The 27,638-nt window shown below is 44.7% G+C and overlaps 1 protein-coding gene across 1 annotated transcript in view; it reads right to left on the reverse strand.

The window, feature by feature from the left end:
- Positions 1-553: 553 nt before the first annotated feature.
- EPB41L4B (erythrocyte membrane protein band 4.1 like 4B) overlaps positions 554-27,638 on the reverse strand; it is a 316,007-nt gene continuing 288,922 nt past the window's right edge. Inside the window, exons 14-16 of the mRNA XM_088445740.1 lie at positions 20,991-21,024; positions 14,905-14,972; positions 554-1,004 (exon numbers count right to left, since the gene is read on the reverse strand). Coding sequence (XP_088301866.1) covers positions 857-1,004; positions 14,905-14,972; positions 20,991-21,024 — 250 coding nt within the window. The 3' untranslated portion in view covers positions 554-856. The remainder of the gene's footprint in view (positions 1,005-14,904; positions 14,973-20,990; positions 21,025-27,638) is intronic.

Here is a 27,638-nt window from a genome sequence, read left to right on the forward strand (position 1 = left end):
CAACTTATGGCATACATAGACATAGATTTCTCCAATCTCCACCTATATTTATGCTGACATTCTTGTGGAGAGGATATTATTGTAAATACTCAAAATAAATATACAATATTTGATATTATATAAGTATTGTAAGCAAATATAAGATTATATGGATGTCAACATTACCCACCCCTGCCATAATCCTTAATGTATATTCCATGTTGTGTAAATAAAATCAATCTAGTGGTAGCAATGAAGAGTCACCACAAAAAGTCACTTTCATGTAGAATGGAAGATATTCAGTTTGGTTTATTTGAATTTTAATTATTTGAAGGTAAAGATCAATCCATCACTGTAGCATACGTTGGCCTAAGAAGCAGCAAATTGCAAATGTTCATGTCAGCCATTACAGAAGCACATACTGTATGAAAATATATCCACCAAACTTAAATAGTCCAAATTGCTCATGGTATTCAATAGTAATATATATATATATATATATGTATATATATACATACAGAGAGAGAGAGAGATATCTATCTATCTATATATATATATATATATATATATATATATATATACACATACATACACACACATTATATATATATATATATATATATATACACACACATACATATTTATAATCAACACCACTGTTTCAAAACCCATCCATTTATGTAGCATGTGGATAGATTTGCAAGATTTGTCCAAAATATAACTGTGGGAGAGTATGCATCCAACATGAAACATTCCCGGTAGTTTAGTCTCTAGTTGATGTTTACATTAAGCAATACTTGGATATTTGATGGATAGACAGATGCCTTCAGGAATGCAATGGATATCTGTGACCGTTGTTGAAATTAGTCTACAATTCTCAAAGAGTTGTCATAAGCTTGTCTTGATACAAAATGCTTTGAATGCTTCCCAAATTCTTATGGTTCTGATCTTGAATATATTGTGTGTTTCTGCCATCTCCACCAAATGCTGGCTTCCATAATGCCCTGTCATCATGAGAAGATGGCCTGCAGTGTTTGCACAGTTAATGGTTAGTCACAGACAGATGAAACCATTCAAAACAAAAACTTAAAAATATGATCAATGATTAATAAGAACTTGGTAATGAGTTTATAATCATCATTTCAACAATAACAAACCAAAGTTTATTTTGGGTGGAGGTCAATGAGTTGTGATACAGATGTATCCTCATACACTAGTGCTTCAGTCGTGCCAAACAGCCCTTTGTGACGCACCAGGTCCCGTCTGACTCATCTTGCATCTAACATCTTTAATTCATCTTTTTTGCATCTAGCGTCTGTATTTTTTTTCACCTCGTAAAATGCATTTTAGTCACAAACTGATGCAACAAACTGCTTCACAAGACTGCACTGATTAATTTAATATGCAAAACTTGTATATCCGTGTGCGACTGAGTCTGAATCTGTATACAGAGTGCTATGATACAGTGGATTTTTCCATGTCAAGGTCTGTTGTGTTTCATATACAGATTGAGTTGCACACAGATATACAAGAGTCACATGGGACCTGGCGGCTCACTAGCTCTGCATGGCTAGGTGTATAAGGAGACACATTTTTAACTTCATACTACTTCACACTAATTTTGAAGTCACTGGAATCCAAATGATATCCAAACAGCTCTATCATTCCAGTGAAGCTCTCTGCCCTGATACTACCAATGCTCTTTTCCCCACGCAGAGGAAATGGTCTGTATACATGCCAGAGGAAATTAGCATCACTGTGTAGCAAAGGGAACTTCATCAGACTCTCAGAGCCTATTTTGGGGACATACATTTTAGTGAATACATGAAACATATTGTACACATGTAGATTGAGCAGATATGTAATAAGTTGTAGATCGGAAAGATGGAAAAATACCACGTGCATAATGCATGCAGAAACATGCAAATGGTATTAAACTAACATTATGCTTATACACAAGAGAAACTGAGGGTAGAGAAAACAAAGTCATTGACATTGAATTGCTCTGAGTGGTAGGTAAGGTATTAGTTCAGCTATGTCTACATAAAAATATATTCCCTTTCGCACAACCTTGCCACAGTTAATGACATGTGTAAAACAAATACTGTGAGTGCCTGCAACTTTGTTAGAACAATCCCAGAATGCTGCCAGAGGGCAGAAAAGGTAGTTTGTTAAGTGAAGGCTTCGCTCAGAATCCAAGATTACGCTCTCGCCTAGCAATTATTAAACTACTTTACAACTAATGAAAATATGTTTTGGAAAGTAGCCACCGCCAAAAAGCACACCATGTAGAAATAATAAAATAAACAGTTATTAAATAAATGTATGGAATCTAGCAGTATTCTCATATTAAGAAAGAGACAGCAATGGAAATAGAAGGGATAGAATAATAAAAAAAACACATAAAAAAAAACCATTCTATTAGGCTAAAGCAGTCCATTATTCTTTTTCCAAATACATGCAAGCATGCTGTCTTATAGCTCATGTATATGGCCATAGGAAAATGAATTAAAATGAGGACAAAAGTAAAAGGTTTGTCTTAATCATTTTTTTCTAAGTGTTAAGTCCAAATTCTCAAAACAGTCTCAAAGAGCTCGACCATATAGCAGTGACTTTTACCGCTCATGAAGGCTACAGATAATGCTGAATTGATACATTTTCTGAAAAAGCATAAAAGCATTTTCTTAGCCTGAACAGGTCCATGCACTTGTGTTTTATTTAGGACGATCAGCATTACATAGTGCTTAAAAGGCTTTAATAGCACATTAACTTATAAAATGAATGCTAAAGTAAAAAAACTCTTATAAATACAGAAAATACTACTTAACACTTAACCACTTCACAGCTGCAAAAGATATGTAATAGGTCACCAACTCCTAACAATCATAAAACATAAAAATATAACCTCACTTGCGCTTGTGAAATATGTTCCAAAAGTTCATATATTTCTCAAATAGTTCCAATACGAAAGTCCACAGTACATGGAAAAATAAGAGATAGAAAAGGACACAAATGTGTCATAAAGTCACTTCTTAAATGCACACCACCGCACAGATGTGTTGGTAATATCAGTAAGGTGGGTATAGAGATCCTCTCCAAGCTTAGAGTCCTTCTCCCATTGAAGAGATGTCACCCAATATGTGAAAGAGAAGGCATATGGTGAAGTTCTCACATGTATGCTTACGTTCAATGACGTGGTACTGGCATATAAAGGTATCTTTAGGTTGATCACCAACGCAATATTTTCACACCAAATTACATCACGTCCATCAATGAACGTTGAAGAGACCAGAAAAACAAAGCAATCATCTAGTTTGTACTAAAATCCAAATTTGGATGTGTTTATTAATAAAAAGAAAGAGAAACCCTACCATCGATGATGGTCTGATGCTAATTTCCGTATATCTTACAGGAAAGTCCCGGGCCTTACGAAAATACACAAGTAGCAAAAATCAATAGCAGGGAAACGTCACAAAAATAAGAAGACACTTTTCTGTGTCCTTTTTTATCTCTTATTTTTCCATGTACCGTGGACTTTCGTATTGGAACTATATGAACTTTTGGAACATAGGGCCTGATTCAGACCTGCTCGCGAGCGCTCGCAAGCGGGTCGATGTTGGCCCAGTGTGCATGCGCATTGCGCGAGACCCGGATAGCGACGGGCAAACCGTCGCTCCAGGTCTCGCTACACAAAGGGGGCGTGCTGTCGATGTTGAGTGATAGCTCAGTAGTGTTGTCTTGACCATCGTGACCATCTTCCTGGTCACCCACAGCTATACGAGCGGCCAGGAGGCCGCTCTAAAAATACAATAGGCGGGCACTGATTCAGAGCAAGCGCTCTGAAAGAGCGTCCGCCTCTCAATCAGGTCCACATTTCACAAGAGCAAGTGAGGTTGTATTTTTATGTTTTAAAAAAACTCTTATGGCTAAATTGAAACCTTTCTTTTCCTCAGTTTTTCTGCAAGCTTAACTGTTTTGCAGAAAGTTGCAACACTATTGCAACAAAGAAGAAAAAAATAAAAAATATTTTTTTTTGCAATGGAAAGGGAGGGAAAGCTATTATCTTTAAAATGACAATAACAAATGTCAGCCAACAGCTCCAGCACACACAGACAGGTTTAATAATAATAATATATGCCTATTTTTCATCAAAAGACAGCATAAAAGTTTTAAAAAATAATTAGCAACTCATTACTTTATTAATTAGGGATTATGAGTTTATTAAAGTGTTGACTTCCTTTTAAATACACCTGTGTATTTCTAGGATGTAAATGTTCACTTTAAATATACAGATGGGTCCATATACATCTAGCCTCCTTGCGAGTTAAATAGCCCTTCTAATTGCGCTATGCCGTGGCATGACTCAGTAGAGACCAGCGTCTTTTCTGCAACCTTTTAACTTCAAATGCGTCTTAATTACACAGTGATGCGAATAGATAGCACAAGCAGCTTCTGCTTATTAAAAAGATATGCAGCATGCCTTTGTTCTCTGTGTGTCTGCGGGTATATGTGCATGCAAAATGCTATGTTACAGTCGCATACACTGTAACGTAGCATTCCGCATGCATATACACCCGCGGACGCACACAGGACCTCATTCAGAGGCGCTCGCAAAATGCAAGCGCTCGCTCTGAATGAGGGCGGCCGCATCACTAAAAAGAGCCGGCCTCCTGACCGTTTGCAAAGCTGTGGGTGACCACACACAGCTTTAGCGAGTGGCCAGGTTGATGGTCGCGATGGTCAAGACCATTGAGGTTTGCGACGAGACCCTTGTGGTAGGGTCTCGTCTGCCGCAAGCCCCAGAGAGCTTCCGACTCTAATAGAGCTAGTGATGTCAGTGGGGCCGCCCACAAACGGCAGGCGTTCGTTTGGGAACGCCTCCGTTTGTAAAGCCACCCTCCCGCCACGCTTACAAAACGGGGCGAGCTGTCGATCACCATCGACAGCCGCACCTTTTGTAGTGAGCCCCGGAGAGTGAGAGAATTTCTCTCTCGCTCCGGGGCTTGCGCACTCGCTGTGCGGCCGCTGCGGGTGCGCAGAGCCCAACATCGACCCGCTTGCAAGCGCTTGCGAACTGGTCTGAATGAGACCCACAGACCATAGGCATGCTGCATATCATTTTAATCAGCAGAAGCTGCTTTTGCTAGGTATACGCATCACTGTGTGAATAATCCACATTTAAAGGTAAAAAGTCTCAAGAAAGACGTTGGGTGTTACCGAGGCCCACAGAGCTACCGCGTTATGTGTGGCGTGACTTGCAGCGCATGGAGGATAGATTTATGTGGACACATCTGTACAGGTTGAGTCTCCCATATCCAAATATTCCGAAATATGGATTATACCAAAAGACAGATTTTTTTTTTTTACAATGACTGAAATAGTGACACCTTTGCTTTTTGATGGTTCAATGTACTCAAACTAGACACAAAATTATTGTGTGTATATATATATATATATATATATATATATATATATATTAGGGATGTGCAGGCTCGGATAGGTTCGAGTTTGCACGTGGAGTTCGGATTTTTCCCTCCAAAAAAACGGAACTCAGAACGAGGCAAAACGTCATCTTACATGGACGAACATCATCATTCCTGGTCTTTTGTCCAGGAATGATGATGTTCGTCCATGTAAGATGACGTTTTGCCTCGTTCTGAGTTCCGTTTTTTTGGAGGGAAAAATCCGAACTCCACGTGCAAACTCGAACCTATCCGAGCCTGCACATCCCTAATATATATATATATATATATAGTAAAAAATTATCTTCAGGCTGTGCGTATAAGGTGTAAAACAAATTACTTTAATGTATGTACACAAACTTTGTTTGAGCCACAAAATTATTGAAAATATTGTATAAAATGACATGCAGGCTGTGTGTATATTGTAGGGGTGTGAACTGGCCACTTTTCGTGTTTTGGTTTTAGATCTGGATCTTTCTTCCTGTTTTGGATCTGGATTGGTTTTGCCATAACCCCCTTCAGTGTTTTGGGTTCTGGGTTTTGGATCTGTATTTTTTTTTAAAAAAAGGATAAAAACATCTAAAATCAAAGAATTTGTGGGTTTTTCTGCTCCTATGCTATTATTGACCTCAATAGCATTAATTTCCACTCATACAGGCTATACATCTACCCAGTGGGCTGTCACAGTCATATAGTCCTTAGTCTGCCCTGTTCCACTTGTCCACATGTCCGTGGTTGGACATTGGGTACAACTGCATTTTTTAGGACACTGAGGACACTTTTTCTGATGTCTCTGTATCGCCTGCCTAGTGAAGTGGAATCTAGACGGGATTTGGTACCAGGGACACACTACCTCCATCAATTGTCTAAATCCAACTGCACTAATGGTGGCTACCGGATGCACGTCTAACACCAACATAGCAGTCAAGGCCTCAGTTATCCGTTTTGCTTCAGGATGACTGCTGTCGTATTCATCCTCCTGGCTAAGGACTGTTGGAGGGTCAATTGTTTAGTAAAAGTAGTGGTGTTCCTACTTCCTCTCTGGAATGATGAACGACTCCAAGCAGCAACAGCAGCAGCAGTAGGCGTAGCAATGCAGGATCCTCCGGAGGAATCCCAGATAGGAGAGTCAGTCATGCCAGTGACATGGGCTGCAGGACTACTTCTGATCCTGACTAAGGAGTAAATTGACGTGGAGGGAGTTGACGGTGTGGTTTGCAGGCACTTGGATACAACAGGACAAAGGGATTTAGGTCCCTGGACTGCTTACGGTCTTAGCCAAAGTTTCTGAACTTAACTTTTTATGAACGCGCTACAGGTGACGTATAAGGGAGGATGTTCCTAGGTGGTTAACGTCCCTACCCCTACTTTTTTCACCTTTACATATGGTACATATGGCAAGACAGTTGTTGTCTGGATTTGGATAGAAATATTGCCAGACCAAAGAGGTGGAATATTTGGTCTTCTGCCCAGGCATGACCGTGATGGGCTTTTTCATCCCACAGACAACAACTGTCTCCGCCGGAACCTGATTTAAACAACCCACATAACCATCAGAATCCTCCTCGTCAACTTCCTCCTCAGTGCCAGCTACATCAGTATCCTCATCCTATTGTACTTCAACAGTGACATCTTCAAATTGAATATCAGCAAGTGGACTGTGGGTGCTCCTTCCAGCACTTGCACAGGGCGTGCAAATGGTGGAAAGAGCCACCTCTTCCCGTCCAGTGTTGGGAAGGTCAGGCATCGCAACCGCCACCACACTTGGACTCTCCTTGGGGATTTGTGATATCTTCTTAGAACGCACAGTTCTTTGCTGTGCTTTTGCCAGCATAACTAATTTGATATTTGTAGCGGGAGGAGGGCTTCCATCATCATGTGAAGCTGAACCACTAATCATGAACATAGGGAAAGACCTTAGCCGTTCCTTGCCACTCCGTGTCATAAATGGCATATTGGCAAGTTGACGTTTCTCCTCAGATGATTTAAATGTTTTTTTAAGTTCATTTTCCAGAACTTTGTCATTTGGGATTTTATATGCCCTCTACTATGACATTGGGCATCGGCCTTGGCAGACGACGTTGATGGCATTTTATCGTCTATGTCATGACTAGTGGCAGCAGCTTCAGCACTAGGAAGAAGTGGTTCTTGATCTTTCCCTATTTTATTTTTATCGGACAAAGTTTGGTCCTCCATTTATGTTATATTGATATATACGTGCGGCTAAGGCGCACACAAAAACAGAAAATAAGTATTTTTAATTTTTTTGGAGTACACTTTGGGGGTTACACCACCCTTTAAGAGATGAGCCAGCCGGCCCTTTACTTATGACACAGGAGCACGCTTGGCGCTACTTTGTTGATGCACGTGCAGCTACAGTGCACACAATTCACAAACACAGAAAAAATAATAGCTTTTTTGCACTTGGGGGAGCACCCCTGATGGGCAGATCACCCCCTGGACAACACTACAGCACCACTTTAGGACTACAGCCTTTATGGGACACTGCATAACACAGCCCAGCCAGCCCCTATAGACTTTAGAAAGGACACAGCCCCTATGGACAACTGACTCCACAACACAGCCCAGCCAGTCCCTATGGACAACAGCAGCACAACAGAGCCCAGCCTGCCCCTATGGACAACAGCAGCACAACACAGCCCAGCCAGCCCCTAAGGACTTTGGAGGAGTGGACACAGGGCCTGATTCAGAGCCGGACGCTATTTGCGCTCGCTCGTTCAGAAAAAGGGGCCGGATATTTAAATAGAGCGCTCACTTTTCGCCGTCTGTTGACGCCTCTATGTCTGAGCGAGCGTACAAAACATGCGCTCGCTATTTTGTAAAGATGCCCCTTGGCCGTTCGTATCATACGTCACCTCCGCTATTTGATTAATCGAGTACATCGAAAAGCGAATTAACTGCTCGCTATTCTTGTGGTAGCATTTTCCTACCGCAATCATGCGAGCAGTTCAGGCTAAAAGACAACCAAGTGACGTGGTCGATGACGCTGCTTTGTTAATTATGCACACCCTTAAAACGCCCGTTTTGACCGTTTGGCACGCCTGCTTTCGGATCTCCACTCCCCGTTTTCAAGCACCTTCCCCTGTTACCACCCACAAACGCCTCATCCTGTCACTCAAATCAGGAGGCACTCGCTATTTTGTGAGCACACGATTTCCGACCGCACTGACTTGTTGGCGCATGCGCATTATGACCCATACGCATGCGCAGATGTGCGAACATCGCTCGGAGCGAACGAGCAGCCGCTTACGAGCGGCTCTGGATCAGGCCCACAGCCCCTATGGACAACAGCAGCACAGCACAACACAAACCAGCCAGCCCTAACTCCCACCCTCCCTCTTCACTGTCCACAGCCGGAGTAAAAAATGGCACCGACGCGGGGACCTTTTATTGAATCCAAAACCCACGAGATCAGATAGTGGGATGATGACGTTTTGCCTCGATTTCAGATCTGAGTCAGGCGGGAAAACTCGAGCCTGACTCGGATCGGGGGGGCTCGGATTTCAGAAATCCAAACCCGCTCATCCCTAGCATATTGTATATAAATCATAACTGCATTCTGTGTTTAGACTTGGGTCTCATTCCCAAGATGTTTCCATATGATATGCAAATATTCCAAAATACAGAATATTCAGATATCCAAAATACCCCTGGTCCCAAACATTTTGGAGACTCAACCTGTATTCTCATTATTTCTATAAAATAAAATAATAACACATTTCTCGCTATGAAATTATATTTTTAGGTGCATTTTATTATGTTTTCAAAATTAATTTAATACATTATGGGGTAGATTCAATTAGACGCGATAAAACAAAAACTGTTTTATGCCCTATCTTATTACAAAAGACTCAAAAACGCATATGTGCTAAAACTGCGCATGGCAAAACCAGCAAAAAGTGCAGCACATTTTAGGGAAATTAGTCTGTACCCATAAAAAGCCTAACTGACATAGAAAATAGAGAATTGTATTAACTGCCCTAATAAATTTATTTTAGGGTTCTTAAATTGTCTCAAATGGCTATATATGCATATTTGCATAAGTGTTGAAAAATTATAAAAAGCAATATTTTTTGGAGAAAATAATTGCTGTAGTTAAATTGAGGGTTACATTAAAATGGGTGCTAGTATATTTTTGAAGCTATAAAGTGCAGTTTTAAAATATGTCAAAAATACACCTGCTCCATACACCCCCCAAAATACCTGACCCAGTACTTTAAACTAGGGATGAGCGGGTTCGGATTTATGGAATCCGAACCCCCCGATCCGCGTCGGGTCCGAGTCAGGCTTGAGTTTTTCCACCTGACTCGGATCTGAAATCGAGGCAAAACGTCATCATCCCGCTTCCGGATCTCGCGGGTTTTGTGTTCTATAAAAGGTCCCCGCGTCGGCACCATTTCTCACTCCGGCTGTGGACAGTGAAGAGGGAGGGTGGGAGTTAGGGCTGGCTGGGCTGTGTTGTGCTGCTGTTGTCCATAGGGGCTGTGTCCACTCCTCCAAAGTCCATAGGGGCTGGCTGGGCTGTGTTGTGCTGTAGTGTTGTCCAGGGGGTGAACTGTCCATCAGGGGTGCTCCCTCCAAGTGCAAAAAAACCCAATTATTTATTTCTGTTTTTGTTAATTGTGTGTGCTGTAGCCGCACGTGCATCAACAAAGTAGCAGCGCCAAGTGTGCGACTGTGTCACAAATCAAGGGCCGGCTGGCTCGTCTGTTAAAGGGAGGTGTAACCCCCAAAAGCACACCAAAAAAAAGGGCACATAAAATCCCAAATGACAAAGTTCAGGAAAATGACCTTAAAAAAAACACTGAAATCATCTGAGGAGAAACGTCAACTTGCCAATATGCTATTTACGACACGGAGTGGCAAGGCACGGCTAAGGTCTTTCAATATGTTCATGACTAGTGGTTCAGCTTCACATGACGATGGAAGCCCTCCTCCCGCTACAAAAATCAAATGAGTTAAGCTGGCAAAAGCACAGCAAAGAACTGTGCGTGCTAAGAAGATATCACAAATCCCCAAGGAGAGTCCAAGTGTGGCGGCGGTTGCGATGCCTGACCTTCTCAACACTGGACGGGAAGAGGTGGCTCTTTCCACCATTTGAACACCCTCTGCAAGTGCTGGAAGAAGCACCCACAGTCCACTTGCTGATATTCAAATTGAAGATGTCACTGTTAAAGCACTACAGGATGAGGCTATTGGTGTAGCTGGCACTGAGGAGGAAGTTGACGAGGAGGATTCTGATGGTTATGTGGGTTGTTTAAATCAGGCTCCGGGGGAAACAGTTGTTGTCCGTGGGATGAAAAAGCCCATCACGGTCATGCCTGGGCAGAAGACCAAACATTCCACCTCTTTGGTCTGGCAATATTTCTATCCAAATCCGGACTACAACTGTCTTGCCCTATGTACCATATGTAAAAGTGAAATAAGTAGGGGTAGGGACGTTGACCACCTAGGAACATCCTCCCTTATACGTCACCTGCAGCGTGTTCATAAAAAGTTACTGTCAAGATCAGAAACTTTGGCTAAGACCATAAGCAATCCAGGGACACCTAAATCACTTTGTCCTGTTGTATCCAAGCACATGCAAACCACACCGTCAACTCCCTCCTCGTCAATTTCCTCCTTAGTCAGGATCGGAAGTAGTCCTCCAGGCCATGTCACTGGCATGACTGACTCTCCTATCTGGGATTTCACCGCAGGATCCTGCATTGCTACGCCTACTGCTGCCACTGCTGCTGGGAGTCGTTCATCATCCCAGAGAGGAAGTAGGGACACCACTACTTTTACTAAACAATTGACCCTCCAACAGTCCTTAGCCAGGAGGATGAAGTACGACAGCAGTCATCCTGAAGCAAAACAGAAAACTGAGGCCTTGACTGCTTTGTTGGTGTTAGAAGTGCATCTGGTATCCGCAATTAGTGCAGTGGCATTTAGGCAATTGATGGAGGAAGGGTGTCCCCGGTACCAAATCCTGTCTAGAATCCACTTCACTAGGCAGGCGATACTGAGAATGTACAGAGACGTCAGAAAAAGTGTCCTCAGTGTCCTAAAAAATGCGGTTGTACCCAATGTCCACTTAACCAGGCACATGTGGACAAGTGGAACAGGGCAGACTAAGGACTATATGACTGTGACAGCCCACTGGGTAGATGTATTGCCTTACGCAGCAACAACAGCAGCAGCTCAGAAATGCCAGATCGTTCCAAGGCAGGCTATGTTGTGTATCACCGGTTTCAGTAAGAGGAACACTGCCGACAACCTTTTAGAGAAACTGAGGGAAATCATCGCCCAGTGGCTTACCCCACTTAGACTCTCCTGGGGATTTGTGACATTTGACAATGCCACCAATATTGTGCGGGCATTACATCTGGGCAAATTCCAGCACGTCCCATGTTTTGCTCACACAATAAATTTGGTGGTGCAGAATTTTCTGAAACACAACAAGGATGTGCAGGAGACACTTTGGGCAGCCCGAAAAATTTCTGGCCAATTTCGCCATTCAGCAACTGTGTGCTGAAGACTGGAGCGCGAGCAAACACACTTGAACCTGCACTGCCATTACCTGAAGCAAGAGGTTGTGACGCAGTGGAACTCAGCCCTCTATATGCTTCAGAGGATGGAGGAGCAGCAAAAGGCCATTCAAGCCTATACATCCGTAAAGTCAGTTCAGATACTGCCAGCTTGTGCCAGGTCATTCCCCTCATCAGAGAAAGTGAAGGAGGAGCTAAGATGGAGCGATTCCGCTCGGCATATGGGACTTGTGGATGAAGCCCTTCATTCGCTTTGCCAGGATTCGAGGGTGGTCTATCTGTTAAAATCAGACTACTAGATTTTGGCCACCGTGCTTGTGCCAAGGTTTAAAGCCTATATGGTGTCTCTCTTTCCGGCCGACAGAAGCCTGCAGAGGTGAAAAGACCTGCTGGTGAAATCTGCCAGGAAACAACTTAGGTATCCTAAGCAACCCGCTGGCGGTGATGCAGGGCAGGCAGGACCAAGTATGGACATCTGGTTTGGACTGAAGGACCTGGCAACAATTTCTGACATGTCTACTGTCACTGCATATGATACTGTCACCATTCACAGAATGGTGGAGGATTACATCGGTGACAGCATCCAAGTAGGCATGTCAGACAGTCCGTACCTGTACTGGCAGGAAAAAGAGGCAATTTGGAGGCCCCCTGTACAAACTGGCTCTATTTTACCTAAGTTGCCCCCCGTCCAGTGTGTACTCCAAAAGAGTGTTTAGTGCAGCCGGGAACCTTGCCAGCGAAAGGCGTAGGAGGTTGCTTCCACAAAATGTGGAGAAGATGATGTTCATCAAAATGAATTATCAATTCTTCCAAGGAGACCAGCCTCCAGAACGTACAGAGGGACCTGTGGTGGTGGATTCCAGCGGGGACGAATTAATACTCAGTGAGGATGAGGATGTACACAGCACTGAAGAGGGTGAGGAATCGGTGGACAAGGAGGATAAGGACGACATCTTGCCTCCGTAGAGCCAGTTTGTGCAGGGAAAGATTGATTACCAGCTTATTTTGTGGGGGCTCAAACTAACCAATCATTTCAGCAAACAGTTGTGTAGAAGACCCTGGCGCTGAAATAATTGGTTTGTTAAAGTGTGCATGTCCTGTTTATACAACATAAGGGTGGGTCGGAGGGCCCAAGGACAATTCCATCTTGCACCTCTTTTTTTCTTTGCATTATGTACTGTTTGGGGCCTAGTTTTTCAAACTGCCATACTGTCTGCCACTACAGTGTCACTCCTAGATGGGCCACGTGTTTGTGCCGCCCACTTGTGTCGCTTAGCATAGTCATCCAGCTACCTCGGTGCAACCTTTTGGACTAAAAACAATATTGTGAGGTGTGAGGTGTTCAGAATAGACTGGAAATGAGTGGAAATTAATGTTATTGAGGTTAATAATAGCATAAGAGCAGAAAAACCCACAAATTATGTGATTTTAGCTGTTTTTATGCTTTTTTCCAAAAAAATACAGATCCAAAACACAAAACACGGAAGGGTGGCTTTGGCAAAACCAATCCAGATCCAAAACATGAAGAAAGATCCTGATCTAAAACACAAAAAGTGGCCGATGCACACCCCTACTTTAACCCCATTTTCCAACACTTTTTACATTTTCTCCTCAAAAATTACATGTCATTATTAGGGGGAATTAAGTTAAATAAAAAATTATTTTTGCCCAATAAGTCATTAGGAGAAGGGGAGGGGGAGTGTTGCATTTTTAGCCAAAAATAGGGATTTTGATAATTTTTTCACTGGCTCCGAGATCGTGAAATTAGTTTGGCGGTTTTTGTCTATGGAGTTTTCGCACATGCGAAAACTTCGGCAACAGGATTGCACGATACTCAGTTTGTGCGAAAAGTTTACACCTGTGAATGCTTTTCGCGGCTATTTGAAAATCCTCCTATGTTTCTATCTATAGAACCTAATGTACTAGTACCAGGTTAGCACATTAAATACACCGTTAACATTTTATCTAAAACAAAATTGCTTTTAAAAGAGAATATTGCATTCTAAAAAAAAAATACATTAATCAAAATTTAATGAGGCTGTGCTCCCAGCACTCATCACCCAGCACAGCACCCCTCACTCCTCTCCCAGCAGAGATCTCAGCATCCAGCACCCCTCTCCTAGCACAGTATAGATCACAGCACCCCTATCCCAGCAGAGAACAGCTCTCCCAGCAGTGAGCACCACAGCACCCTGGCCCTCTCCCAGCTCCAGACTTACTATACTTGAGCGCAGCCTGCAGAGCTGACCAACACGAGGTACAACAAGCCGTAGGTGGTGGCCAGTGCATGCTGCCCCAGCATTAACCACTAGCCACCGTTCCGGTGTCCCACCCCGCAAGCCACCATCGGCTGTTCTGCCTCTGCCCACTCACTGTTTGTTGCTGAGCTCTGATCATGGACACTGCGCAGCGGCAGTAGCAGCTGCCAGAGACTCTGCAGGAAAGAGTGCCTGCCCCAAACCTCCGCTGGCCCTAGCAGGACTTGGATGCCCCTATAGGCATTCCAAATGACCTAGACATTTGCTTAGTTTGCCTATGCCTAGGGCCGGCTCTGCTCTTCGGTAAGGAACACCGGATTTAATAGACCATAACTAATTTGTGATGTGTCATATTTTCCTTATAATATTGATACAATTACAATCACAATAATGCCAACTTATTTTTTCAACATTCAATGAATAGTGAACACCTTCCAAAGCAGTAATTTACATGGTTTGCAGATTACTCATTAGATGCATCAGAGTTCCTTTGGACGTTTTTACATCCATTACATTTAGTCATGAGTGACTTGCAAAGCCTATATTAATTTCTCACTAATAAGAACTACACTGATGTCATCTCTCTTATACGCTCTCATGAAAAAGCTCAAATGTTTATAAAACCTTTGTAAATGAAGTAAAGAAATTACAAACCTGATATTTGGCGATGTGTGAGGATGCCTATGGTGCTGAATTGGTTGTATATTTGTAAGGTATTGTTGCTACAGAAATAAAAACACAAAATAGTTTTGATTTATTTCACAAACATATATCGACCAAATACTGCAAATTATCTGCATACATTTACCTGACAGAAGAGAAATATTTAAAACTTTACTAAATTTGTTCATCATCCTTATATTTGCTTAAAATTATCATTACTTAAGAAAAAAAGAAAAAACTTAAATGGGGGGCATTGGGTGTACCTTATCTTGCATTACTCAATGTAAGGGCAAGTTTGTGTGACAGGCAGTGCTGACATTTTTGGCCCCCTCAAGGGCACTGCACTCCAAACCCAGCTGCTGCATACCTTAGTAGGAGGTGGGTGTGCCATCCGCTGCTCCTCAGAGAGCAAGCATGGCACTTGGCTCTGAAATGATCACACTCCCATGTATCACTGACACAGGAGTGGCAGAAGACAGCTTCATAGGGAAGAATCTACTGGCTGCTTCTCATCCATGTCAGCAGCCGTCGGTGAGTGCTATCTATGCTTGACAATATGTCAGTGTTGTAGGCTCCCCCTTATCATTGATGCCCTAGGCAATTACCTAGTGGCAGAGTCAGCCCTAATCATAAATATTTGGTACACATATGTAGATATAGACAATGCAGTATTGGCCATGGAGGTAAAAGCTCGGTTGGCTGCTAAGAACAGTGTTGCTATGCTTTGCAATTTAAAATTGGGTACTTTATCAAGAGCAATTTTTAATCATCTCCATTAATCTTTACATATTAACACTGCACTGAACCCTGTAATTACCAACCAGAGGAGTGCTTATAGTTCGAGACTGAACAGAAAAAAAGCAAAAATATAAGTTGCCTGTATGAAAGCCATTTGAAACATTTACAATTAGTGAGATAAACAAACACAAAAATGTTTCCTCTTAAATGAGATTCAATGGAATCCAAAAAAACCCCAGTTATTAAAAGGTGATGTAATCGCATCAAAAGCCCTTATATCCATTTTATCACACATTTATACTTTCCCCCAGCTTACTAAATTATGGAAACACTGATACTCTTTATCACTGAATAAAACTTACCATTTAATGTTGCCATAATAGTGACAGGATTGATAAAGTTTATTTGGATGAAAATATTACCAGGTCCACTGAGATGTGGTGATGGCTGGCATGTTCAGAGCTGCCACCAGAAATTGTGGGGCCAGGACCCCACATTTGTTTCAGCAACTACAGCCTTTGAGTATCTCTCCAGCCAGTACCCCTTCTGTCTCCCTAGCCAGTACCCCTTCTGTCTCCCTAGCCAGTACCCCTTCTGTCTCCCCTACCAGTACCCCTCGTCTCCCCAGCCATTACCCCTTCTGTCTCCCCAGCCAGCACGGTATGCAATCGGGAAGCCGACTGCCTAAATACCGGCAGCCGGCTTCCCGACTGTCATATCCCGGCAAGGGTGAAATGCCGGGCGTCTAGATGTAGATGCCCGCATTTCCCCGATGCCGGGAGACCGGCGCCCGGCATCACGATCGTAGTGATGCCGGGCGCCGCGAGCGGACAGCCGCAGGGGGGGAGGGTTAGGTTTAGGGCTCCCGAGGGGGGACTTAGGGTTAGGCACCCCCCCGGGGGACTTTGGTTTAGGCAGCGGGGAAGGGGGTGGTTAGGGTTAGGCACTTAGAGGGGGGATTAGGGTTAGGGGGAAGTTAGGGTTAGGCACCCCTAAGGAGGGTTAGGTTAGTAGATACTCACCTATCCACGATGGGGATTTCCAGCGCTGTCGGGCTTCCGCTGCTTCGAACTCTGCTCATGTCGGGCTGCCACTGACGGGAATCGAACCGCCGGCGGTATTTCATACCCATTCCAGCCAGCACCACCCCTTCCACTTTTCCAGCCAGGCCCCCCCTTTGCGTGTCCAGCCAGCTCCCCTACTGTCTTCCCAGCCAGCCCCCTTCTGTGTCTCCAGCCAGCCACAGCCTGTTTCTCTAGCCAGCCCCCCTTCTGTCTCTCCAAACTTCCCCCTTCTGTATCTCCAGCCAGCCCCCCTTCTTTGTCTCCAGCCAGCTCCAGCCTGTTTCTACAGCCATCCCCAGCTTGTTTCTCCAGTCCCACTTCTGTGTCTCCAGCCTGCGACCCCTATGTGTCTCCAGCCAGCCACATCCTGTGTGTCTCCAGCCAGCCACAGCCTGTGTGTCTCCAGCCAGCCACAGCCTGTGTGTCTCCAGCCAGCCACATCCTGTGTGTCTCCAGCCAGCCACATCCTGTGTGTCTCCAGCCAGCCACATCCTGTGTGTCTCCAGCCAGCCACAGGCTGTGTGTCTCCAGCCAGCCACAGGCTGTGTGTCTCCAGCCAGCCACAGCCTGTGTGTCTCCAGCCAGCCACAGCCTGTGTGTCTCCAGGCAGCCACATCCTGTGTGTCTCCAGCCAGCCACATCCTGTGTGTCTCCAGCCAGCCACAGCCTGTGTGTCTCCAGCCAGCCACAGCCTGTGTCTCCAGCATCACTTACTTACTTTAGTCTGCCTTCTGTTTGGCAGCTGCTCCTCTTCATTTCGTGGCTCCTCTCTTCTCAGTGTGACGTCACAGTCACCTCAGTAAAAAAACAACTTTATTGCCCTGTACATGCCCCTGTTGCCTGGCCTGTAGAATTGGCCAACACGAGGGAACCAGGTTCTGTGTGCTTTGCAAGCCATCGAAGGTAGCTCTGAGAGTGGTCTCAAGTTCCCAATGGTCCTGAGCAGCAGGAGCCAGAGGTGGGCCCACTTCTCTGTCTGGACCCTGGACTACAGTCCTGGCAGTTTCCCCCTGATGGTGGCCCTGGGAATGTTAGCTATAAAAACCTAAATATATTCCCTCTTATGGATGCTGACATAAAAAAGGAACACTGTCTACTGAGGGGCATTTTGCAAGTTATATAAATAGCGTGAGGAAACAAAAGTACGTAAAAATGGAAGCACAGACACTCACTAAAGAGCTGCAATCAGGAGAATTACCCATATTTTGGTAGAATTGGGAAGTGAAAAATCTGGTTCAGGTGAAAGCCATTGGACTCATGTTATATACTGCAAAGAAAATGTCTTTACAAGTTTCTTTGGGATCTTCATAATAGTCAAGTAGTCTCTGATGTATTTCCATGTTTTATAACAAAATATTGCACTGGATATGGGAAAGTTTAATATTGCCTCGGTTTGATGCATCAGAAGACACAGAAAAATAGAACACTTTGTGAAGTTCTCCTACAATGACGTCTTGACTGTATGGACCAAGAAAATTCTAAGAGATAGCTGTTGCCTTGGTTCTGCCACACAGAATTGTTGCTGCTATCTTACTGTCAGGAAACTAATGATGGTTTAATTTCACTTGGCAATCCAATGAGTTGTAAGTTTGACTATGTTTCACACTGATACACAGATGCAACTTCAGCTCGTGACCGAGTCTTCTACAGACGTCTGTTTCTGTACCAGGAAAGTAGTCAGTTTGATTTTAATGCTGTTGCAGTTCTGACAGAATGTGTTTTTAGGACATCTGATGATCAACTATGGCTTTTCTTCCTTCAAATTTGATGGCAAAATGTAATGGGGCAAATTACACATTTTGCTGTGAACTCGTTTTCCTTAACAAGACATTTAGCAAAGGCTTTGTCTTTCAACCAATCTTTGTTGAAATAAGTGTTTAATAAGAAATTAAAGTTAAATAATGGTGCATACACACGATCAGATTTTTTCTTCAGATATGGACGATAACGATTTAAAAATCGTTCAGTCGTTCATATCTGAAGGAAAATCGTTCATATCTGACATGCCTGAACGATGGACGATCAACGATGCGCGTTCCCGTTTGTCAGATAACGATATCTGACATCTGATGGGTTTGCAGTCAGACTTGGACGATTCCATTCATTTTAATGCAGTCAAAAATCGTTCAATCGTTCAAATCGTTCAAAACTTTGGTCAAATCGTTCAAATCGTTTAGTCGTTCAGTCGTTCATCTGACAAATCTGACAAGTCTGACAAATCTGACCGTGTGTACGCTCCATAAGTGTTAAAAAAAGAAACAGTGTTTTAACTTTCTTTTCTATGGCATAGTGTGAGGAGTGACAGTTTGCTTTGAAGACAAGGTGGGATTTTCTGAAGAACTACCTAAATCGTCTACATCTTCCACATGATCACCAGCGAATGGTCTACGAAACATTGTGTTTAACAACACATGATGCACAGCAAAATTAATTACAAAGGACACACACACAACAGTGTTGCCGATACAACCTACTTGATCCTACTATGACACTGAGGACTGGACTCTGGAGACTGTGTCCGGCAACATGCAGCAGGTCAGAAGATAGTGGGTGTGGGAGACAGGAAATATGAAGGGAGGCACATTCCTGCAGATGCAGGGGTCCTATGTCCTATAATGTGTTACGGTTACTATAAATTCCATTCACCATGCACTGTCTGCAGTGCAAGTACAAAAAAGCCAACCCCTGGCGGCCTTGCCTGGCCAGTGCAAGTCCACTCCATCAGGGTGTCAGTGGGCTCAGGCCAACACCCGCGGCGCAGCAGGTGTTGGCCTAGACCCGGGTTCAGTATTACAGAGTCAGTAAAGCGGACAAGTGGCAGCGGAGGGTCATGGGTGGCAGCCGGCAGGCCTCTGTGCGACCTCTCCTATTCTCCCTCTATACTTCATCTCTAGGTGAACTCATCAGCTCTTTTGACCTCCATTATCATCTCTATGCTTATGATACTCAAATCTACCTTTCCTCCCCTGATCTCTCCCCCTCTCTTCTGACTAATATCTCCAACTGTCTCTCTGCTATCTCTTCCTGGATGTCCCAGCAAATTCTTAAACTTAATTTAATTTAAGACAGAGATGATCATCTTCCCACCCTCCCACATAACCTCACTTCCCACTATTTCTTTATCAATTGATGGCATAACTATCTCATCTAGTCCCAAGGTGTGCTGTCTTGGAGTTATCCTGGACTCAACCCTCACCTTCTAACAACATATCCAGAACCTTTCATAGTCCTGTTGTTTCCATCTCAAAAATATTTCCAAGATCAGACCCTATCTCACCCAGAATGCTACTAAAACCCTCATACACTCACTGGTCATCTCCAGATTGGACTACTGTAACCTCCTCCTATCTGGCCTCCCCAAATCCCATCTCTCTCCTCTCCAGTGTGTCCTTAATGCTGCTGCACGGCTGATCTTCCACTCCAAATGCTCTACATCTGCCTCCCCTCTCCTACAAGCCCTCCACTGGCTTGCCTTCCCTTTCAGAACACAATTTAAGGTTCTCACGCTTGCTTACAAAGCCCTCACCCAATCTTCTCCCATATACATCTCTGATCTCATCTCCCTTCACTCTCCTCTCTGCTTTCTTCGTTCAACTAATGCACGCCGCTTTTCATGCCAACTGATTACTTCCTCCCACTCCCGCCTCCAAGATTTTGCCCGCACTGCTCCCCACCTCTGGAACTCTCTCTCACTCCCCATCAGACTCTCCACCTCTTTGCAATCTTTCAAACGGGCTCTCAAGACCCACTACCTCATCAAAGCCTCCCAGCTATCATCCTAACTCCCTGCTACATGCTCCTTCCTCCCCATTTACCCAATCTGTGTCAAACCTGTTTGTCTTCCCCTCCCTTTTAGAATGTAAGCTCTTACGAGCAGGGCCCCCAATCCTCTTGTACTTCTCCCTAATTTAGTTTCATCTACTTCTTACTCACCACTAGGGCACCTAACACTTGGTTGCTTATGCTCTGTTGCTTATCTGGGTGTTATGGTCACTAATGTAGCAATAAACAGTATATTATCCATGTCCTGGTCCTGTATTGTATTGTTCTGTAAGTCGCTTGTCAACAATTTGTTTATGTACTTTGTAAGGCGCTGCGGAACACTTGTGGCGCCATATAAATAAATTATAATAATAATAATAATTCCCCCTTATGCTGTGAAAGGTCCATAAAGGACCTCCATTATATTAACTTGAGTATACTGAACAAAATGCTGAAAATATTATATCCACAGCACCATATACCAATACGCAAAAGAATGAAATTAAAATGTACCTGGTAGTTCTGCATTTCAGAAGTATTTTTAGTACTATAGGGAGAAAATTAATAGATCAAGTTAGTAAAATACTGCAAAGCTTTAGAATTAGAGGTATGTTCATTTATAAATCAATATGGTCATGATGCAAAATTAAGATATCAGTGCAGAGCTGGCCGACCTCTAGTTACAGTACCAACAAAAACAATCTTTCAAATTGTAACCTAGTATTAATAGAAATACATTTCTATAATCAGATTTTTAAATCCAAAAGCAAAAGGACAACAGAATTTTTATTATTAGAGAATTTGTGACCACACACCCAGGTCAACTCATACTTTAACAAACATTTTTTTGTAATCGAAAAGGTAGTGTTCATTTTGGCAAGTTATTAGAATTCTTTTTAGACTGTTTGAAAATGATGTAATTTAACAGAAAAATACTCTGACAACATGTAAGCCACACAACTATTCTGCACATAATTGCAATTTAGGGGAGAAGAAAATTCAAAGTACACCAATATGTCAGCCTCCCAATAGTGTTTTCTTTTTCTCTACACTCATAGTTCTCCATTGTGAACATTCAAATATTAACATACTGTCATGGCCGGACTGGCTATCTGGCTGTTCTGGCAAATGCCAGAATGGCCGGCCTGGCGGCCGAGATCCCCGACCAAGCATTTCTACAAGGGATAAAAACACAAAAAAATCCCTCCTAAAATGGCTGCCACCACCAAGGAGATCAATAAAGTATGAAATGCATTGTAGATGCAATGTAATGGGCACAGTGCTTCTTATACATGACAAGTAAGGCTGCAATCAGGATCTATCAACAGAGGGAGAGATGGGCTCTAGTGTCTGTAAAGCAGCACATGCATGGCTGGAGGTACAGTATACCCCCTGGATGCTGCACAGCGCATGCGCCAGGGATTGGACACTAGAGGCCAGATCGGCTTCTGAATGATTATTTAGAATATAACATACTGTACAAGTCTTTTCAAATAGAAACATTTCAAAGACTTTTGCATATAAAAGATATAATAATGTTTGAAATTTTACTATGTGAAAAGACTTGTACAGTATGTTACATTCTAACACAGAAGAGCTACTTTTGATCCGTAGTTCCTGTTTGCTGCCGCAAAGGACCTGATACTTGTTTTGGCATGAATACTATTTATAAAAGCGCTGACATAGTTTCAGCTCACATACTTTAGAAAATTAGGATCAGAAGTTGCTGCCATTGAGACTGCTCAGCCTCTTGATGAAGTTATGCATATAGATTGTATGCCACACTGTCAGTCAGATAATGTAACATTTATCATGAGATTGTGTTTATTCCTTTGTGCAATTAAAATATTACCAACACAAACCTCATTAGCTTACCATGTAGTCTATTGTAAGATAACGCTTCACTTTATTTATTATTCTACTGCAATCATTTATAAGTTAGACTGCAGAACCACTATTATTGTCAATGGGTTGGGTGTTTATAGATCATGACTAGTAAAGCAGGTAAATCCAATAGTTACTGTATATGTAAATATTCAAAACAGGTTTACCAAACTTTTGTCATTGAAACCTGGATATGCCTCATAACGTGTCATGTATATAGTATGATTCCTATCTGTTTACACCTTTATACATCTATATGGTTATTTTCACATTCTTTCTGCTTACAACTTATTTTGGCTCCATCTTGACAGGTCATCCTCTCTTGCCATGTTCTGCTCTCAACACACTTTAAGAGAGGAGAGGAGCACTGTTCCGATCCAGAAAAATATGAAGCAATAAACATTGGGTGTAAGTTGGTGATATCCGCAATAATGATCAATGGGGCATATGATTTCTCACCCACAAAGCTGCACAGTCACTCCTGCATAGTCTCCAGGTGAACTCGGCTTGTAGAGCTGTGAGGGCTGCTTACCCGGATGGCAGCATTCATCAATTCATCCCAAGCCTGTCAGCCTCCAAATGTAGCGCCGCACTGACACTACTTCTTTCCGGTGCGACCGCCGTCTCTCCCATTAGGTGGGCAGGAGATGCTGAGTAGGCTTATGTCATACAGGAGGGCGTTGTATCCAAAAATATGAGCTATGGTAAGAACTTACCCTTGTTATCTCTATTTCTACGAAGTCCATAGGGTTCCACAGGATACCTTGGGGTATAGGCGATGGCGGCAGACATCCAGGCACCACAGAGTTAAAAACTTCTCCATCCTCCCAGGATGCACTGGGGTCCCTCTCCTATACCCCACCCCCGAGCCTCAGGCACTCAGTTTCGTCACAAGCCATAGGCCGGAGGAGGATAAAAAGAGAGAAGAAAGTCTGGAACACACAATAAACCACATTCTCACCAGAGGGAGACGGAAAAACCGGTGACCAGAGCAAAGCCCATCTGCAGTACAGGTGCGACAGGGTAGGAGTCCTGTGGAACCCTATGGACTTCGTAGAAATAGAGATAACAAGGGTAAGTTCTTACCATATCTCATATTTTCTACTTCAGGTTCCATAGGGTATCCACAGGATACGTTGGGGATGTCCCAAAGCAGTATCCTTTAAGGGTGGGGACGCTCCAGTGCTGAGAGGAGAATCCGCCGCCCGAAGGAAGCATCCTGAGAGGCGTAAATATTAAAAGCATAATACCGTACGAAAGTATGGACAGATGACCACGTGGCTGCCTTGCAAAGCTGAACAGCTGAGGCGCCATATCGAGCTGCCCACGAAGGACCCACAGACCTAGTGGAATGAGCCTTAACAGAAGATGGAACAGGAAGGCCCTCGTGAGCAAAAGCTTCAGAGATAGCCAGTAGAATCCATCCTGCCAATGTTTGTTTAGTGACAGGCCAACCTCTTTTATGGAAGCCAAAAACGACAAACAAAGAGTCTGACTTCCTATAGACAGAAGTGCGGTCCACATAGATTTTCAAAGCCCGCACCACAGCCAAGGTGGCCTCACCAACCGAAAGGTCCGGTGAAGTAAACTATGGTACAATAATTTCCTCGTTGATATGGAAACTAGATACCACCTTTGGAAGAAACCCAGGACGAGTGCGCAGCACAGCCCTGTTTCTATGAAAAATTACAAATGGAGGTCTACATGAGAGAGTTCCCAATTCTGAAACCCTTCTGGGCGAAGCAATAGCCAGAAGGAATACAGTTTTAGTGGTTAGCCATTTCAAATCCACTGAGCCCAGTGGTTCAAATGGCGGTCCTTGAAGAGTCTTCAAGACAACAGCCAGATCCCATGGTGCCACAGGTGGAACAAAGGGAGGCTGAATAAGAAGCACCCCTTGCATAAAGGTGCGGACATCAGGAAGCATAGCAATCCTACGATGAAACCACACTGAAAGTGCAGTCACCTGTACCTTCAGGGAAGCTAGGCGAAGACCCTGGTCTAAACCCACCTGTAGGAAGGCCAGAACCCTGGACAATCTGAACACCTGAGGAGCATAAACTCTAGTGCGACACCAATGGAAGAAAGCCCGCCACACTCTATGGTAGATGTTGGCAGATGAAGGCTTCCAAGCTCTCAGCATGGTGTTGACCACAGAGCTGGAGAAACCTCTGGACCACAAGAGGGCAGTCTCAATAGCCCCGCCGTCAAAGACAGCCGACTCAGGTCCGGATGAACGCAAGGACCCTGAGACAGCAGGTCCTGACGTTGAGGCAACAACAGCGGAGTGTCCACTGAGAGACCCTGAAGATCCGTGTACCAGTGCCGCCTGGGCCACGCTGGATCAATCAGCAGTAGCGTGCCGCCTTTTTGCTTGAATTTGCGTATCACTCGAGGAAGAAGGGAGAGCGGAGGGAAGAGGTACGCATACTGGAAGGTCCACTTGACCGCCAGAGCGTCCACTAGACAAGCCTTTGCGTCACTTCTTCTTGACCCGAACATCGGCAGTTTGTTGTTGTGTCATGAGGCCATGAGATCTATCTCTGGAAGGCCTCACTTGTTCACCAGTAGCTGACACACCTCCTGGTGAAGAGACCAATCTCCTGGATGCACGTCTTGACTGCTGAGAAAGTCTGCTTCCCAGTGGAGAACTCCTGGTATGAACACTTGAGTTCCCGGGCCTTGTCCTGATTGGACGGAAGGCCCGTGGTGAAAAACCGGCTCCTGAGGAAGGAGAGGGCGTACCCCTGAGAGACCACTTCTCCGACCCATGTGTCTGAAGTGGTCAGACACTGGCTTAGGGTGAATTTCAGAAGTCGGCCTCCCACTTTGAAGTCCCCCAAAGAGAGGCCCGTCCCGTCAGGCCGTAGGTTTGTCATCGGACTTGGGAGTGGGACGTCTGGTACTCCAGGCCTGCGTCCTGGGCTTTGCAGGTTTCTTGGCGGCAGTCCTCCTAGGAAAGGACTGTACCCTGGGTCTGTTCTGTGTTCTGTAGGGCCGAAAGAACGAAGAACCCGCTCCTGATGGGACAGTAGTGGAAGGCAGACACGCAGGCTTAGCTGGTGCCGAAGTAGCCACAATTTTGTCTAGATCAGGGCCAAACAGCACTTCTCCAGTGAAGGGTAACCCCTCCAAACCCTTTTTGGAATCAGCATCCGCCTTCCGAGAACGCAGCCACAGGATACGACGAGCCGCCACTGCTGCCGAGGAGATCTTGGATGCCATGAGGCCCATATCTAAAGCTGTCTCATTAATGTAGGTAGCTGAGTCCCTTAAATTACCCACCAACTCCACCTGTTCAGGTGACGAGTCTGGGTCCAGGGATGCCTCCAAGGTATCAGCCCAGTGCTCCATAGCTCTTGCCACCCAGCACACGGCCAAAGCCGGTCTGGACATGCCTCATGCAAGGGAATAAATCATTTTCAACATATTTCTACCCTGCGATCCGTTGGATCCTTTAAGGAGGACATAGAGGGCATAGGACAACGTAGCACTCTTTACTAGACATGTAAATCCACTTGTGGCGGGTTATTACATGTTGCAAAATAATTATCTGCAAAAGGGTATGCCACCGCAAACCGTCTAGGGGGCTGGTAACGCTTACCCGGCGTATTCCACACCTCCCCTAAATGATCCACTAGCTGATCAGACAGGGGAAACACCATAGCATCACGTAATATCCTTGAAAAAGGCAGATTTTGATTTAGCTACAGGAGGAGCGCCATACTCAATAACCAAGGCCGTGCACACCGCACGTATGAGCCATCATCTGTCATCACAGCATCCTGATCTTAATGAGGTTGCAGCTGACACTTCTGCGCTCGCACAGACGACTCGCCCTGTAACACCTCTGACAGCTGTTGTACTGAAGTAGACAGTGAATTAGTCCACGCAGGTTCATGGATGACCTGAGGGGGCGACAACGGGAAACTCTGAGGTACGATAAACTGTTTAGGAAACCCCTGCATAGGGGATGACACCATAGACTGCAAGCCAACCGCAGGCACGCCTTAATAATCCATCAGAGTTACCATCACCCTCTGCCAATGGTACCTTGCATACAGTACACTTAGGCGGAATGGGGAAATCATGCTCACTGTCAGACATGCTGAGTGTGTGACCCGGAGCTGTATGTGACCACCGCACTTCACAACACGTTGTATAGTGAGGTATAAATCCCCCTTGTAACACCGCACCGCAAGGGCTTGTTAGCAGAGAAGAAAAACAGGGATAGGGAAAATAGCTGACAGTATGTGAAAGTGAAAGTAACAGACAGCAGCGCTAGCCCAAAGTCACATACAATGCAGAATACTGAAAACCCTGCAGTATCTGCGCTTCATCAACTAACCAGACCTCAGCCTGGTAGGAAACAGTGCTGCATACACTGACCTCGCACCGGAGAGGTATGCAGGGGGACCCAGACCACGATGCCCGCGTTAACAGCTTCCAGCAGTGTTTGCCACATGTATTAAAATGGCCACCGAGGAGTAGAGGGAGGGCTGGTCCAGGGGCGGAGCGCATGCAGATGCCTAACCACCTTGTGGAGAGGCCGTGTGCAGCGGGGGAGGCGCAGGCTGCTTAGCAGGGAAAGCGCGCTCCCCTGGCATGCATTTAACCCCTGGGACGCTGGACACTTACTGTTTCTGTCCAGTCCTCAGTCCCAGGGGGTAGTGGAAAGCGCAGGGATCAATAGCCTGGTTCCACACTGCAGCCAATCCCCAGGGAGCCCCCTGCCTGGGGACTAAGGACTGTGCTATTCGGCTGGGCCCCACCGCGGGACCTTGCCGCTTACCTGAACCCCCATAAATCTGGCCACAGTCCGGGCAACCGGGGCCACCGCTAGCTGTGACCCCAGTCACCCACCAGCATCCCCGGATCAGTTCCAGCGTTCTGGTACCAGCGGGGTGTAGGAGCGACGACATGGACGTCAGTGCAGACTGTCCATGTTGTCTGCTCATTAGATGTGCAGCCACAGCTGCATTGAAGAACTTCAGGGGCCTGCAGACCCCCACTCTGTACGGTGCACCGATGAAAACTGAGTGCCTGAGGCTCGGGGGCGGGGTATAGGAGAGGGACCCCAGTGCATCCTGGGAGGATGGAGAAGTTTTTAACTCTGTGGTGCCTGGATGTCTGCCATCGCCTATACCCCAGGGTAACCTGTGGATACCCTATGGAACCTGAAGTAGAAATAGCGGCAAGCTGTCTTTGCACTTGTGCTGGTTCAGCGATGTCAAATACGGCTGCTGGGTCCCTGCTTGTAGTGGCAGTCAATATAGA

This window comes from Taudactylus pleione, unplaced genomic scaffold (genome assembly GCF_031769625.1).
Source record: "Taudactylus pleione unplaced genomic scaffold, aTauple2 ptg000386l, whole genome shotgun sequence".
In the NCBI taxonomy this organism is placed as follows: domain Eukaryota; kingdom Metazoa; phylum Chordata; class Amphibia; order Anura; family Myobatrachidae; genus Taudactylus; species Taudactylus pleione.